General features: G+C 46.3%; 3 protein-coding genes across 3 annotated transcripts; 2 read left to right on the top strand and 1 right to left on the bottom strand.

Moving 5' to 3' along the window:
* The first annotated feature begins 532 nt into the window (after positions 1 to 532).
* LOC136499074 (RNA-binding protein 208-like) lies at positions 533 to 6,218 on the top strand. Its single transcript, XM_066494775.1, has 12 exons — positions 533 to 891; positions 2,032 to 2,093; positions 2,926 to 3,028; positions 3,405 to 3,481; positions 3,569 to 3,630; positions 3,725 to 3,812; positions 4,051 to 4,126; positions 4,650 to 4,680; positions 4,789 to 4,911; positions 5,105 to 5,196; positions 5,370 to 5,543; positions 5,631 to 6,218. Exons 1-12 carry the CDS (start codon positions 739 to 741, stop codon positions 5,928 to 5,930), a joined length of 1,341 nt encoding a protein of 446 aa, XP_066350872.1. The 5' UTR covers positions 533 to 738; the 3' UTR covers positions 5,931 to 6,218.
* A 2,740-nt stretch (positions 6,219 to 8,958) lies between these two features.
* Positions 8,959 to 10,221, top strand: LOC136500903 (pentatricopeptide repeat-containing protein At3g42630-like). Its single transcript, XM_066496378.1, has one exon. It carries the CDS (start codon positions 9,037 to 9,039, stop codon positions 10,216 to 10,218), a length of 1,182 nt encoding a protein of 393 aa, XP_066352475.1. The 5' UTR covers positions 8,959 to 9,036; the 3' UTR covers positions 10,219 to 10,221.
* Positions 10,222 to 10,387: 166 nt separating this feature from the next.
* LOC136500902 (RNA pseudouridine synthase 3, mitochondrial-like) lies at positions 10,388 to 14,526 on the bottom strand. The gene is made up of 8 exons (XM_066496377.1): positions 13,110 to 14,526; positions 12,700 to 12,771; positions 12,451 to 12,609; positions 12,001 to 12,129; positions 11,789 to 11,905; positions 11,558 to 11,659; positions 11,096 to 11,254; positions 10,388 to 10,905 (listed from the first exon to the last, which is right to left on the bottom strand). Exons 1-8 carry the CDS (start codon positions 13,422 to 13,424, stop codon positions 10,531 to 10,533), a joined length of 1,428 nt encoding a protein of 475 aa, XP_066352474.1. The 5' UTR covers positions 13,425 to 14,526; the 3' UTR covers positions 10,388 to 10,530.
* Positions 14,527 to 16,374: the final 1,848 nt, after the last annotated feature.

Below are 16,374 nucleotides of genomic sequence, written 5' to 3'. Positions count from 1 at the left end.
ATGCGTGGCGCGGACGACCAACACAGGTTTAGGCACGTGGCGTGCAGCGCAAGTGAGCGGCACGGGTGGGTCGGCCGTCCATCCTGACAGCCGTAGTGTATCATTCTCGCGAAAAAACATGTTGAACCAGAACTTAGGAGGGAATCAAAACCATTCCATGCCAAAAACCGTCAATCTTCACTTGTTCACAAGTGCGGTCATAAAAAAATATTTTAGATATTTTAAAAAGATTTTGTAGATCTACTTGTGCACACATTGCTCCTTTGAACAAAAAAAACATGGTGTTCGCAATGGAAACGGATGAATTTTAAAAAGTTTGATCTAAGAGTCTCAAAACACGCAGGCACACGGTTAGCAAAATCCTTATCCAAACTCGAGGCGGCCCCGAGCCTGAGCGAGCAGCTTGCAGGTAGGAATGGGCCCGGGCCCACATGGCAGTGAGCCGCAGCGGGCAGACGGAAAGCTCCACGTCACCTAGTCACGGGTTGCAAAATCCCCGTCCTGCCCCTCCGCTCTCCAATCTCGATAGGGGAGCGCGACGACGGGGAGAAAAAAAACAGAGGAGGAAAAAAAAATCACCTCCTCTTCCTGCGTTCCCCCTGCTCGATCCCCGACGAGGAATTCGCCCCCGAATCCATCGATCTGCTCTCCCCAGTCCGCCGATCCGTGGATCGATCCGTGCGCGGGCTCGGTCCGCCCCGGGGTTCCGATCTGGTCCTCGCCTCGCCGGAGGAGGAGATGAACGGCGCCGGGGGCAGCCACCAGCAGCAGAGGCTCCGGCAGCAGCAGCAGCAGCAGGCGCTCCTGATGCAGCAGGCGCTGCAGCAGCAGCAGCAGCAGCAGTACCAGTCCGGCGTCCTCGCCGCCGCGGCAGCGGCGGCCATGACCCAGGTCGTGCCCCCGGATCCTCGCCTCTCGATCTGCTGGTCCGCGTGCGCATTGGGCGGCAGTAATGCGCGCCGATCTGCTTGTGAGCGTGGGAGATTGTTTTCTTGCTTTGAGCATTTTTTTTAGGCTGCCTCGCTGGGTTACTGGACATTTTTTTTGGTGGCGGGCGGGCTAGCGGCAGCACAAGTTACAGCTTGATAGATTGGGTTTCTTCTAGCTCATTTTTTAGTGGAATTAGAGCAAGCGCTGTTGCTGCACAAGTTTGTCTGCTGATTGCGTGTTATTGTTGTTTGTGATACGTTTCTGGTCGCGTACGAGATGCTTGTGCTATTGCCTCTATCGTTGTTGCGACTTGGAAGAAAGTTTGTTAATAAAGGAAGGCGTTTGGATGTGATTGCTCGGAAGACGGTTACTACTAATGGATAGGAAGGATTGGGTTCTCACTCTCTTCATGCTTTTAGCTAAAGGGATGTTGTTTTTTCTTTTGTGCCCCCTTTCTTGTCTTTGCTAGCCCGGTACCACTACGGTCTACAGCCTATTTTCCCATCTATTATTTGTATCGGCTGTGGATTGGGTGGTAACACAAACTGATGACCTGATCTGTTCGTGAATCTAGAATGTTGTGTGCATTGAGTTCGAGCATTCTGCTTAGGTTGCCCCGCAGACCATTGTTTTGGGTGTGGTTTTAGTGCATTTATTGGTATTTTTATTTTATTGGAATAATGCAGTCTATACATCCTGTACTTTATTATCCCCAGCTTTATAAAGTGTGTTATAATTGCATTATATTATTCTTGATAGTTAGTTGTACTCTGACTTTTGTTCCTTAAACTAAGGAATGAAAACAAAGTCATTGCTGCATATGCAAAGCAACATTGTTCTAGTTGGGAAGAGATGTTTGGTAGTAATTGTATGCAGTCACAGATTCTATGGCCAATGGGATACAATATGGCTAGAAGAACTGGGTTTATATTCTCTTTACATTTTAGTACACAATTGTACTTTGTTTTGATTTGCTTGTCATTAGCGTGTTTCACAATAAGTGTAGTACACAATTGTACTTTGTTTTGATTTGCTTGTCTTTAGCTTGTTTCGCAATAAGTATCTTCTTTTTTATTTTCTTCTATATTTTATATTTTGCAGATGGAACCTATTTCCAATGGCAACCTTCCACCTGGGTTTGATCCTTCCACTTGTCGCAGTGTGTGAGTGCTTTCGGTGTTCTTCTCTGTTTTCACTTTCATATGTGATTGATAGCTTACTTTTCCTTTTTCCCTTTTCATCTGTGCAACTATGTTGTTCTTTTAAAAAATAAAAAACCTGGAGTTTTAAAAGGTAACGAAAACCAAATTTAGGTGATGCACAGTTTCACATTTATGCTGGTGCTAAAATCTGTAGCTAATTACAACAACAACAACAAAGCCTTTAAGTCCCAAACAAGTTGGGGTAGACTAGAGTTGAAACCTAGCAGAAGCAATCAAGGTTCAGGCACATGAATAGCTGTTTTCCAAGCACTCCTATCTAAGGCTAAGTCTTTGGGTATATTCCATCCTTTCAAGTCTCCTTTTATTGCCTCTAACCAAGTCAACTTCGGTCTTCCTCTGCCTCTCTTCATGTTACTATCCTGGCTTAGGATTCCACTACGCACCGGTGCCTCTGGAGGTCTCCGTTGGACATGTCCAAACCATCTCAACCGGTGTTGGACAAGCTTTTCTTCAATTGGTGCTACCCCTAATCTATCATGTATATCATCGTTCCGAACTCGATCCCCTCTTGTATGACCGCAAATCCAACGCAACATACGCATTTCCGCGACACTTATCTGTTGAACATGTCGTCTTTTCGTAGGCCAACATTTTGCACCATACAACATAGCAGGTCTAATCGTCATCCTATAAAACTTGCCTTTTTGCTTCTGTGGTACCCTTTTGTAGTTGCATAATCTAAATACAGTCTTATGGTACCTACCTTGAAGTTTTATGTAGTTATCTTCTTTTTCCAAAGTATGATTTTAAGTCATGATGATTTGCTGAATAGGTATGTTGGAAATGTGAACCCTAACGTCACGGAGAGCCTTTTGATTGAAGTTTTCCAGAGTGCTGGCCTTGTGGAAAGATGCAAGCTCATACGGAAAGAGAAGGTGAACTTCTGCAGTCAATGTTTAAGATTTGGAGTACAAGTGATATTGCATCAGAAATTATTGTATTGAAATAGCCCTCCAACTTTTATGAAGGCACATGTGCTTATGTGTTGAACCCATGGTTTTATGAACCGCTAGAGGAAAACAATATCCCAACATTTTTTTTTCTTTGTGTGTTAGCACATAGATACCCCGAGTACCACTAGTGCTTTATGTATATAGCTGTAACTTGAATACGTGATGGTAAATTTTTCCAGTATGCTTTATGCTACAGCCTAGAAGTCTTATGATCTTTTTCTCAGGCTGATAATTTCAGAGTGTATATACTGTTTTGAGTCAATTGCATTTATCTGATGAGCATTAACTCTTTCTGTAGTCTTCCTTTGGGTTTGTGGACTACTATGATCGAAGATCTGCTGCTCTAGCCATCATGACCCTTCATGGGCGTCACATGTAAGTTCTGCTGTTATACTACTTTGAACAACACAAATTTCAGAGATTTAAATTCTGGTGTTCTTTATTGTCGCAATCCTTACACAGATATGGACAAGCAATCAAGGTGAACTGGGCATATGCAAGTACGCAGAGGGAGGATACGTCAGGTGAGATATTCTTTAAAAAAAATATTCCTGTTGTCTCTTTCTTCTCATATTATAATCCTTGTTTGGTTAACGGTGCCCATTGAATTATTTCCAGGGCATTTCCATATTTTTGTTGGTGATTTAAGTTCTGAAGTGAATGATGCAACTCTTTATGCCTGTTTCTCAGCATATCCTTCTTGTTCGTAAGTCCTTAGTTCTTTGTATAATGATGGCATCTCTGACGAACTTGACCTACAGCCTATGCTTTCAAATGCTGACTTGTTATTCAAATTTCACAATATGCTATCTCCAATCTGTCTATTTCTTGTGTTATTCAATTTAGAACGATAGAGTTTGGACACTATGGCTTCTCTCTTAGCTTCTACCATTTTTTGCTTGTCTGTAGCCTTTTAGATTTTCATTTGTATCGTTTATGTGCAGTGATGCTCGAGTCATGTGGGACAACAAAACTGGACGCTCCAGGGGTTATGGTTTTGTCTCCTTCCGTAATCAACAGGCACGGACAACTCAGACTTTGCTTCCTTGAATTTTGCAGAACTGTCACCATTTTCATTCGTGTGCCTTGATACCACAGTTCATTTCTTTTCCTATTGTTTTTGTATTTAAATGTTTGGTACTGATGAATTTCTCAGTGCCTGAATTCTGTTAAAGGCAATATTATAGTCTAAATTAGCGATTGTTTGCAGATTACTGCTAGTTTAAGACAAAATGTGATGTTAATTTCTCATGCTTCAAATCTCTATTTTTCTTGATATATTTGGACCCCATTTTTGTGTGAAATAATTTTATAATGCTATTTTCTCATTACTGTCTAAATTCTAAAATGTTCTTGTGAGACTTCATTGGTTGTGCATCTGATTAAAATTTTTATCTGGCTCCTTTTGTCATCCATAGTTAAAATTCAAACTGTAATGTGTTAGTTTATATTTCATATACCATGCACATGAAGTTTGAGTATGAACTGGCATTTCCATCAGTGTTACACTTGCTTACTTGTACTATTCTCTTTGCTGGTGCAGGAAGCTGAAACTGCTATTACTGAAATGACTGGTAAGCATGCTGTCAGTTCCTATGACGATATTCACTACTTTTTTTCATGACTGTAGTCTACTGATATTATGTTGCTGCAACTTCTGAATTTTGGAAACTAATTTGTAGGAAAATGGCTTGGAAGCAGACAAATAAGGTGCAACTGGGCAACAAAGAACAATTCAGAAGAGAAACCAGAAACTGACAATCATAACGCAGTTGTACTAACAAATGGTAGTTCCAGCAGTTCAGGTTAGTGTTTTTTAATGATTTCCTGACCAGAAAAACAACAGTGTTTTCTTTTTAAGGTTGTCAACCTTACCATGTTTATATTGAATTATTGGCATGAGATGAAGATCATGCCACATAATTAGTGATAAAAATTTGAGCCAATAAGGATCTTCCTCACTGCTGATTTTGCCATTTGCTTGATTATATTCTGCAGCAATGGATGCAAGCCAGGATGCTGGAAGTAAAGAGAACCCAGAGAACAATCCTGATTGTACTACTGTATATGTTGGCAACCTCGGACATGAGGTGCAATCAAATTGCTGCATAACCACTTTCATCGTCCCAACTTGTTCTAGTTTCCAGACTTTTCCACTGTTGCTAGTGCCTACTGAGATTAGAGTGAATGTTTCTCATTACTTTTTTCTAGCTCTCTAGAGACCATAGAAGTGTAGCACCTAAATTTTTCACTTAACCGCCAGGTTAACCGTGACGAGCTTCACCGCCACTTCTATAACTTGGGGGTCGGGGCAATCGAGGAAATCCGTGTTCAACAGGATAAAGGGTTTGGATTTGTGAGATATAGCACCCATGGGGAAGCAGCATTAGCTATTCAGATGGGCAATGGATTGGTAGTCCGTGGGAAACCAATTAAGGTAAGATCCAAAGCATTAAATGCCTCCTGCTTACATGATCCTTTATGTAATTGTTCTAATGGTTTTAACTGCCGTGTTCTCTTGTAGTGCTCATGGGGTAACAAACCAACTCCACCTGGGACAACTTCCAAGCCCCTACCCCCTCCAGTTGCTCCATACCAGCCTGCTGTAGCAATGCCAGGTGTCCCGCAAGGTTTCACGGCAGCAGAACTTCTTGCTTATCAGAGGCAGCTTGCCTTAAGCCAGGCTGCAGCCGGGCAGATTGCTGGCCAGCATGGCCTCGCGGGTCAGGTTTCTGCAGGTCTTCTTGCTGCTGCTGGTTCCCAGGCCCTCTACGATGGCTACCCGAACCAGTCATCAGCACAGCAGCTTATGTACTACAACTAGAGTTGAAGAGGAAGGCGTTTGTAGTGTTCAGCTTGTTTTGTGCAAGCCTGGCCATCCTCGCCCTGTTTTTTATTTTGTGGTTCATGTACTATTTGTGTGAGAGTTCTTATTCTCTTCTCGCCGCGGGATTGTGCCACTATCTTCTTATTGTACCATTGACCATTTTCCTTGTCTAATTCTGTTGAGTAGTCACTTTAACAGAGTAAGAGATGTATAAATGTATTCTATGTGATTGATTAATATAATGCTCCCCTGGGGATCGGCTTTGGTCGCTGGGCTGGTTCATGATCTGGTGTTCTGGTCCGATTGGACATTGAAAGGTTTACTGTTTATTTATGTCATCCGTAGTTTGCTGTTATGGTTTACTGGTGTTCTGGTTTATGTGTCTGTCATGTGTAGTTTACTGTTTACGGTTGCATGCCTATGTTCGCTTATGCTCGAAAGTAACGGTACCGCGAAAAAACTAAAGGACAACAACGAATCTACACTGAAATGCCACTGTTGCTTCACACCAAATTCAACATCTCAGTTGTTGAACTACTTGTTATTCTTGTTCATTTGATATGTCAGCCAAGCCATACGTTCTTAGGTTGTCAGCAGGTTCTTAAACACCCGTATGGGCACTGAGTTATTGAACAAATCCGTTGCCAAGAAGAACATCTCTGAAGTGGCTGGCACACCATCTTCTCGTAAAAGTTGCATAACTTCGTCCACCTCCACCTGTTCACGGGTCCACTCACTATCCCTTGATGCGCTCCTTGCAGCAATGTTGTCAGACAATCGGGCAATGTACTCCCCCACATTGCAATTCTTCTTCTTCTCTGGGCTGTTGACAACATGGTCCCTAGTGTCCCTCTTCGAACCAGAATGGTTGCTGGAAGGGCCGCCTAAGTCTAGCCGCAGCCCGTGTTCCAGTTGTGGTCCCCAAACAACGCCTCCAATTGGTCTAGGAAGCGAGGTTGCCTACCACGTTGTACCTCTGTCTGACTATCATCCTACAAAAAAAAAATAAACAAAAAAGAGGACATAATGTTAAACAGTATAGCCGATGTAATCGGAACTGTTAACAAGATAACGTACCGAGTTCATGGGCTGGGAACCTTCTCGAGTTTCCCAGTACTCACTCTCAGCTTCAATGGCGCTCGTACGTGGGTTCCTCCCAAGCCCAGTGGCTGTCAGCCCATCTTTCCATGTCTGGTAGGCCTTTTTAAGGTATCTAGCTTGTTGCACTGTTTCTTATCAAAATTGGGGAAGTTAGTGTAAACGTTGCTCCAGCCAACCGTGGTGAGACCCTGCTGAGTGAAGTTACACTTTTCCTTCTCTTGAAGACAGAGGTCCAGCAACAACAGCTTGGTTTCATCCTCGGTCTAAGTTGCACGCTTTGGAGGCATCTGCTGGAACGTGGAAGGGCTATTGTCGTTTGTGGTTGGACGTAGTAACGGTACCGCAAAAAAACTAAAGGAATCAACGAAATAACTCAAACAAGATTTAATGGACAGAATTGTGTACTTGCCTTGATTTCTCGCTTCACGCGCTTGGAACGCAAGTTGTACCGGAGGATTCCGGTGGGGAGCACGAAGCTGTTGACGACGGTGCCAATATATAGACTTGGAAACAGGAAACCTACATGACAAACATATGAATCTGTCGGAGCTTTATGTGAACAAAAGTAATCCCGTCTCATTGTCTACATTAGGAGCACAAACTGTATGCGAACTGGCCTGACAACAGAGTGTAGCCAGGATAAAAGAAGTAGACTAATGACTGAAATTAAAACGCATTTCATGAACGCAATGAACCAACTAGAGTTACATCACAAGTAGCACCGCATGACCCTAGAAGTTAGTAATGTGACGAACAATAAATAATTTAAAGCAACCCGAGGAAGACCATTGTGAATCATTCATTGATGCATTATTCATAAGCCATAAGCTGAACTGGCAGATTTACAGGCATACAACGCATACAACAGTAGACTACATGAGAAACTACGGGAGGAAAGTGTAAAGGGAAACAGTAAAAAGTAATAGCATTTATACTAACCCTCAATGTAGCGGATGTGCAAGGACTAGGTGACCCTAACAATGTGGCTCTACATAGGCATCCACACTTGGGAGTAGGAACTTCAACCCTAACGAAGCGAATCTACAAGTTTGTAGCAAAAATGGGATAGGAAATGACGGATCTAATGTACATGCAGTGACTCCAAGTCAGATCTGGGAACAACACCAAACAGAGGAGTCAGAAGAACGTTGAAGCAAGTCGGGTACTTACCGGAGTGGTCGGAGGTGAGGCCGTAGCCGACGAAGGGGGTGGATCTGTCCAGCAACAAGGCAAGGACGACGCGGCGGATGTGGTAGGGCAAGGCCGCACCGAATCCGGCGACACGGGCCAGGTGGATGGCGGCTTCCGTCTCCGATAGGGGTGAGGGGGACAGGAGAAGGACAGCGGGCGGACGGGCGGCGAGGCGGGAATGGGCGGGCGGGCGAAGAACTCACCGCGTCGGCGGCGGGAGCGTGGGAGCGGCGCAACCCTAACGGCGCGAGCGAATGCGAGAGGGGGAGAGTGAGGAGGGCGCGAGCTGATTTCTCTAGGCCAACCGAACGGCTGGTCTGGGCAGCTGAACGGCTGGGCGGACGGCCCATTCAACTTCATCCGAACCAGCAACGATTTCAGACCAGCGAACGAGGCCATATTGAGTCAATACAGTATGCTGGACTGGAATTGTTTTGCAATCAGAGATGCCATGAGAGATTGAGAGCCTCTCGGGAACATAGAGCTGCCAGTTTTCCGTCAGACGTCAATCATCACTGGATGTTTCACACTGAAATTCGGACTTGAGATATGCCTGTGACCGAAGGTTCAGTAGTTGCAATCCTTATTTTCTGGACTGCAGATATGCCTACCAACATTTACTGTTTAACTGGGATTATATATGGGATTATTGTTTATTACATCTCTCAAAAGTCAAAACGTCTATGATCTTCTTTATCCTCATCGCATCATTCTGAGTATCTGCTAAAGATCGAGTTCTCAACATAAGTGGACAGCAAGGTTTGACAGCTTCACCAGAGGACTGGGCCGTGGAGGCCGTGGAGACGATGAGATGTGCTCGCTGCTGCTTCCACCATGGCGGCCGCTTCCTCCTGCACCCTCTCCTTCCCTCCCATCCACTCATCGTCTTTCTCCGTCCTCCGCTCGCCAGGTCTCGACGCGCGCGCAGACTCCGCCTCGGCGTCCCGCTGCCGCGCCCCGTCTAAGAGCCACCACTCCGGACGCCATGGACGCGGCGGCCCTCATGGTCGCGCGCGCCGAGGCCGGGGACTTCGCGGAGGCCCGGTCCCTCTGGGCGCAGCTCCTGCACAGCTCCGCCGCGCCGTGCCTCCCCGCCGCGGCGCCGCGCCTCCTGCCGGCGTACGCGCGCCTCGGCCGCTTCGACGAGATCCTCCTCGCCGTGCGCGAGCTCTGCGCGCGGGACCGCGGCGCGGCGCGCTTGCTCTACCCGCTCGCCGTCTCCTGCCTCGGCGCCGCGGGCGAGCTCGTGCGCATGGAGGACGCCGTGCTAGAAATGGGCCGCCTTGGCCTCCGCGTCGACGCCGCGACCGGGGACGCCTTCGTCCGGGCCTACGCGGCCGCCGGAACCATCCCGCAGATGGAGGCGGCCTACCGCCGGCACAAGAAGACCGGGCTGCTCATCACCCGTGGCGCCATCCGCGCCGTGGCGTCCGCTTACATCTCCCAGCAGAAGTACTACAGGCTCGGCACGTTCGTGGCCGACGCCGGCCTCCGCCGGCGCGACGCCGGCAACCTGCTCTGGAACCTGTACCTCCTCTCCTTCGCGGCCAACTTCAAGATGAAGTCCCTGCAGCGCGCGTTCCTGGAGATGGTCGCCGCCGGGTTCCAGCCGGACCTCACCACCTTCAACATCCGCGCCGCGGCGTTCTCCAAGATGTGCATGTTCTGGGACCTCCACCTCAGCGCCAACCACATGCGCCGCGACGGCGTCGCGCCGGACCTCGTCACGCACGGCTGCTTCGTCGATGCCTACCTCGAGCGCCGCCTCGCCCGGAACCTCACGTTCGCGTTCGACCGGCTTGACGGCAACGCTGAGCCCGTCGTGGCCACGGATGCCATCGTGTTCGAGGCGTTCGGCAAGGGCGGCTTCCACGCCAGCTCCGAGGTGTTGCTGGAGGCCACCGCCGGGAAGAGGCGGTGGACGTACTACAAGCTGCTCGGCGTCTACCTCAGGAAGCAGCATAGGAGAAGCCAAGTTTTCTGGAACTACTGATATGCTAACCAGTTCAGTAACAGTATTAGCAGTAGTGTAGTGCTAGATTGTAAATTTCAGTGATTAAAATGTGCTTGCCAGCAACTTCATATATCTAGGAGTTTGCAACGGACATACCAAGACTAATTTATATACTCTCGGAAAATGATTTATACTTGCATCAATAGTTTGTACATTGATTCAGAAATGGTGGCAACAATCTCAGAATCTTCAACAAACAACTTAACTACCTAAGCAGCAGTATATCTCTATGGAACTTGGGGTTAAGATGAGAAGCTAGAGAAGAGAAGCATGGAGGCAAAAATACAGAGATTACACAAGGTACGAAGACATAATATTCCAACTAATTTTCATGTGTGGAGGCATTGGTTCGACGAATCTTAGGAGGTTGGGCTTCTCCTTGGTCCATGGGGCGCCGTTTTCGTGCCATTCTCCAGTGCTGCTCAGGAACTTTGCAATGTTGGGGATGACCATCTCCCGGCAATGCAGGTGTAGCAAAGGGACTTTTGAGAGAACACTGCCCTTCTGAATCTCCAAGCCTTGTGGGCGTCTCAGCTTGTATGGCTCTCCAGTAAACGGTTCAAAGTCAGGCTGGGGATTTTGCTTCCACGTTTGGTGCACAAACCAACCGTATTTGTAATCCCCAACAATGGGAGTGCCGAGGGCTTCAGCACAGTGGACTCGGAGCTGCAAACAGAACAGGTTGATGCTTACAGTTGAAAATGTCCATTCCTAAGCAAGATATATGAATCTATTTTCCATGTTTCTAAGAACAAATGAAAGGCATGATAGTTGATAGGATATACTAAAGTGTGGATCATCTCCATACATTTTGCAGAAATATAGAACAAACAAAATCCAAACATTATGAGGATACCTGGTGCTTCCGCCCAGTCAATGGGCGTAGCTCGATCCATGAGCACCCATTAATGGTTGGCCCCATCACCCGATACTCTGTTACTGCCTCTTGTGCACCATCTATGCCAGAAGGATGTGCCAGAATGACCCTCTCAGCTTTCCCTTCATCGAGAAGTACCTGAATCAGAAAATCCAGTTTGATTTAAGTGAAAAGATTGGAACATAAGAAGTTAACCTACATGGGATCATTTATTGTTTTATGTTGCAAGTAATAGCTAAAAAAGGGCGTACCCAGTGCAGAGAGCTCCCGCTCTGTGCGGGGTCTGGAGAAGGGTGTCAGTGGCAAGCCTTACCCTCGCATGTGCAATGCGAGGAGACCGCGACTCGAACCCGGGACCTTCCGGTCACAGGCGGTAAGACTCTACCGCTTGCACCAGGCCCGCCCTTCATGTTGCAAGTAATAGCTAACAAATAAAAATACCTTTGAAATAGGAGCAGCTATAACACCTTCCCTTTCTTTAGGAGTACCAATGACTAGTGCCCAATACTTCTGCATGTATGCTTCACGGGCTTTATTCCATGTCTGAATATGCCAATAATACAAGATATTAGTTAGTATGCAGCAATCAGAAAAGGTAAATTCATCACAATAATTTAGACAGAACATGGCATGTTAAGTCAAAGGCTTAGTAATCGAGGAATTGATGATTACCTGAGAAGATGTTTTAGCTAAATTTACACTAGTGAAAAGCCAGTGCAGCCGAGTAAAGCTTTCTTTTGTTCTGCCCATCAAAATCAAACCGCTGCTTTCTCTGTCCAGTCGATGGACCTGAGCTCACAAGCACACAGGGAAAAGAGATCTTCAGAAAACCTAAGATTATACACAGTGACCAAAAGTCAAACAGAAACAACTCGTGAGCTCACCAATTTTGGACCCTCTTCGTTTCCATATGACAGTGCTGCTGCTGCAAGCACATCCATGCTGTTATGTACTGGCAAATGTCCTTTCATAGGCACTTTGGGGGGTTTGTTAAGCACCAATATAGCAGAGTCCTGTCATTGAAAAGCTTTAGCTTATTGCGTTGAACCTGAATCATGTAAAACGAAAGCAGTAAAATCTGAAACACTAAAATGATGACAAGCTGACACCTTTATCAACATACAAGCTTAACAAATCATGAGTAGTCTTTTCTAGTTAACACATATGCAGACAGATTGATGTATTCATTTATTTACTATATGTCCAATTTGGGGAATACTGACATACAGAGGCCAATTATCCACAGAAAACAACATTTTCTCTATTAATGCAGGAGTCGTGTAGCCTATATATGTCCATGAAAAATTAGCAATACAACCTACAAACAAAATTACCCTGTGGATGACAAGCCTCCTCAGGTACTCAATCTCATCTTTATTAGGATGAAGGGTGGCAGTCGGAATGGTCTCATAACGCTTCTTTACCTCACCCTCAGCCACTGAAACAGGGAGGTGAATTCTCATTCCAGGCTCCATAGCATCATTATGTTTAATCTGCAACAAACTGAGGGCCATATTTACTTTATTCACAAAGCACAACAACATACAAAAAGAGTTACTATAGAGCAAACACTTCACTGCCACCTTTTTCAGATGATGCTTCTGAGTTCGAATGCTGTCAGCTGAAACCTCGTGGTCAGAGCACTCAGAAAAAACCTGAATAGCAAATCGTTTTCATCTTATAGATGCTGAACCAAAGATGACTACAGCTACAGGTTGTGCAGGCTGCTATGACATTAACTCAGGAAAGTTATATGTGTTCAACTGATCCTATGAAGATACAACCACTCTGGCAAAGGCATGTCAAAGAAGCTCTGTTGCTCTTATCAGAAAAGAAAGGCAAGTTCTGATGCAAGTAACTGAAATTTATGGTAACATTAGTAGTCGAAGAATTCTGAATCAATACTAATCGAAAGAAAAATGTGATCACACTGAATCAAAGCTGCAACGGTCAGGAATGCCAGTCGCCCAGTGCAAAAAGGGAAGGGAGATACCATTCTCCTGTTGAAGTGCGCCTGCACAGCCTCCTGCGGCACGTCGGCGAAATAGTGCTTCACCCAGCTCACCGCCGTCACGCGATGCGGCGCCGCCTTCCTTCCCGGGAGAGGGTCCGGCCCTGCGGGGAACGGCGGCAGCGAGAGCAGCTGCCGCGGCCTCGGCCCGGGCTTGGGCGCCCCCAACCGCGCGACGTTGCTGGCGTCCACGCGGACCACCGTCGGGTCGGCAGCTGCAGGCGCCGGCGGCGCCAGCCGGGACAGCCGCCGCAGGGCCGCCGGCCACCGCCACGGCCCCGGACGGCGGCACAGCATCCCGCAGGGCGTAGGCCACTAGTGATCCGTATTGTTTTCGGTCGACCCGCGGGCCGCCGCTTTTCAAGAACTTCACCCTTTTCTCCGTTTCGACTCGCGGGCCGAGTCCGACCGGAGCATGTCCACGCTAGGGTTGTGTGCGGTGCCACCTTTATAATCTGGAGAGAGAGCACCGCAGCCTCCTCTCATCCACAATCTCCATCGATCCAGCTTCCAATTGGAATCAAGCGAAGAGTCACACGCACGGAGAGGCCAGTGGCCGGCGCTCAGATCTTGCGATGGCCAGTGGGTTTGGTTCGCAGGGGTTGTCATCGTCGGAGGAGGCGTCGGTCGCTGAGGGCCCGATGAAGGCGTGCTGCACCAAAAGGAAGGCCGAAGTGGATGCGGCCACCGGGGGTGTGGAGGTTCCGTCGCAGGGGCGCACCTCCAAAAGGAGGGAGGGAGAGCCGGCGCCCGGCGAGAAGCACGCTGATGCTGTGGTGGCTGGCGCCGGCGGTGACGGCGAAGGGGCTCTGGCAGGAAACGTGAATGAGCAGCTGCCGGGCGATTCCACAAGCGGTGATTCTACTTCTACAGTCAGTGATTCTTCCACAAGCGATGATTCTACTTCTACATCCAGTGATTCTTCCACAAGCGGTGATTCCACGGACGTCGAAGAGGATGAAGTCAAACAGGAGAAAGAAGTAAAGTACGTAGGAGAAAGAATTAATGTACGTCCGTCGTTCAGATTTCTACGAGGACGAGGAGGAGGAAGAACATCAACACCGAGACAACCGACGGGTGGAGGAGTGGGGAGGTGGTTCAGGGATCCAACATCAACACCAAGACAACCGACGGGTGGAGGAGTGGGGAGGTGGTTCAGGGATCCAACATCAACACCAAGACAACCGACGGGTGGAGGAGTGGGGAGGTGGTTCAGGGATCCAACATCAACACCAAGACGACCGACGGGTGGAGGAAAGGACCAACCGAGATGGCCGGTGGAGGAAGGGGATTTGCCTTAAAAAAAATAGGAGGTTGTTCAGGAACTTGATACCAACTGAGATGATCCTTCAAAGATTAGAGCTAAATCATTTTGTAAAGGTATAAATTTGGGTATTATTAAGAGAAAAAACTCTTTAATTCTATGATGACTCTACAAATTTAGTAGCTTTCCATCTCTCTATCTTCTTTCTCTGTGATCAGTGCTCGAAACAACTGTCGCTTGCTCCTTGGGTGACAAGTCTTGTTCAGGGTATTGGAGCCGCTCGGTCTCTCGGCCATGGCTTCCATTGTGGATGACGATATGGTGGACTGGTGGCTAGGGCTGTGCGTAATGGTTTTGACTCATCGTTCCTGCTTGCGGCGTGTCTATTTTGGAAGGAGAGGGACTCCAGGGTCTATTGGAATCTGGCGAGGGCACCAACGATCCTTGCTCGCGACCTGGTCATGGAAGCAACGGCTGGATTGAAGCCAGATACTCGCCTAGAGAGCTTTCTGCCTCTGTTGTTTCAGAGGTCACAAAATTAGTTACCATATAGTCTCACTTGTAATCCCGGTATTCTGGTCTGTTTCATTTGTCTTTATTGATTTTTTTCCTTAATCAATTGAAGGATTGTTTTTTTTTGGAAGAAAATTGAAGGATTGTTTGATCGATCAGGGAGTCTGGTAGTTCATTAGTATGCATGTGTTGCTAAAATGTTGGAAGCTTTGAAATCAATCTTTTCTTTTGGGTGTCTCGTCTTGTTAGAACCCAGATCTCCAAATCGTAGAGCCCATGAGCAGGTTTCCTTGATATTGGAGTCAAAATCTGCAACATGTGCTGATGCTTTGTATATCTGAACATGAAAATGGTTTTACTCGATCAATCAATGGAAATTTGTCATAGTGAAACCTTCAACCTACGAAGCGAACTGCTTTGATATCTGCAACATGTGCTTTCGCTTGTGTTGCTACTTGCTAGTCTCTCCTGCTTTTGCTTTGATTGTTTCAATCAAAGGTCATTCTGGATTGTTTGTCCTAAAATGCATGTTCTATTCATCTATCAGTCATGGACATTTGCCATAGTGAATGATTTGTCTGACTTCTGTTGTTTGTGTCATTTATTTAAGCATTTTTTTGTTACCTCGACCACAGCTTGTTCACTGTCCTCGTCACGATCCGTGCCAGCGCACCCCATGTCGTTGATCACAGTTCGCAGGTGGCGCCCGCAGCCGAGCCAAACAGAAGAAAACATGTGTAAAAGAAAATTGCTCCACAAAATGTCACGTGATGCATTCCAGTCACATATGATATTTCTGGCTGTCTTGGAAAATGTAACCTACCTGCCTGCTAGATCAGGGTGCTTATTAGTATAGTTCCCTTTCGCTAAAAATCATTTGTTCCATTCCACCTTCAAAATTGTACCATGTGTTTCAATTATCTTGTGTGTTTATTAGTATGGCCCATATATTGTACTCCATCCGTCCACAAAAGAATACAATTATAGGATCCGTGCTGGTCAAACTAGTTCAATTTTGATCAAGTTTATAGTAAATAATATTAGTATTTATGTCTTTAAATAAATTTATTATGAAAATATATTCTATGTGTCATGAATGTTTGTGCTTTTTTATATAAATTTAGTCAAAGTTTAGAATGTTTGACTCATCGAAAAACGAGAATTGCATTCTCTTGTGGACGGAGGGAGTGTATGTTTATCCAAGTAGTGTGGTGTTCCTAGTTTAAAAAAAAAAGTAGTGTGGTGTTTAAATGGGTTATTAGTTTTTTTTCTTTTCATTAATCTTTCTCCATTGCGTGAACTTTTCCCTTTCCTTTTTCTATTTTTTGTTTGTTTTTCTGAATATTTGTCTGGTAAAGCCGGAGCTTTGCTTACTTAACATTTTTTTATGAGCTATAACATCCTTTTGAACCTGAACCATTTTTGTTTCAAAGCTAGAGCATTTTTCTTGTGAATCTAGAACAGTCCACC

Source organism: Miscanthus floridulus, chromosome 13, assembly GCF_019320115.1.
Source record: "Miscanthus floridulus cultivar M001 chromosome 13, ASM1932011v1, whole genome shotgun sequence".
NCBI classification, from domain to species: domain Eukaryota; kingdom Viridiplantae; phylum Streptophyta; class Magnoliopsida; order Poales; family Poaceae; genus Miscanthus; species Miscanthus floridulus.
The sequence above is the reverse complement of the archived record's forward strand: the minus strand, read 5'-3'. Positions and strand labels throughout refer to the sequence as shown.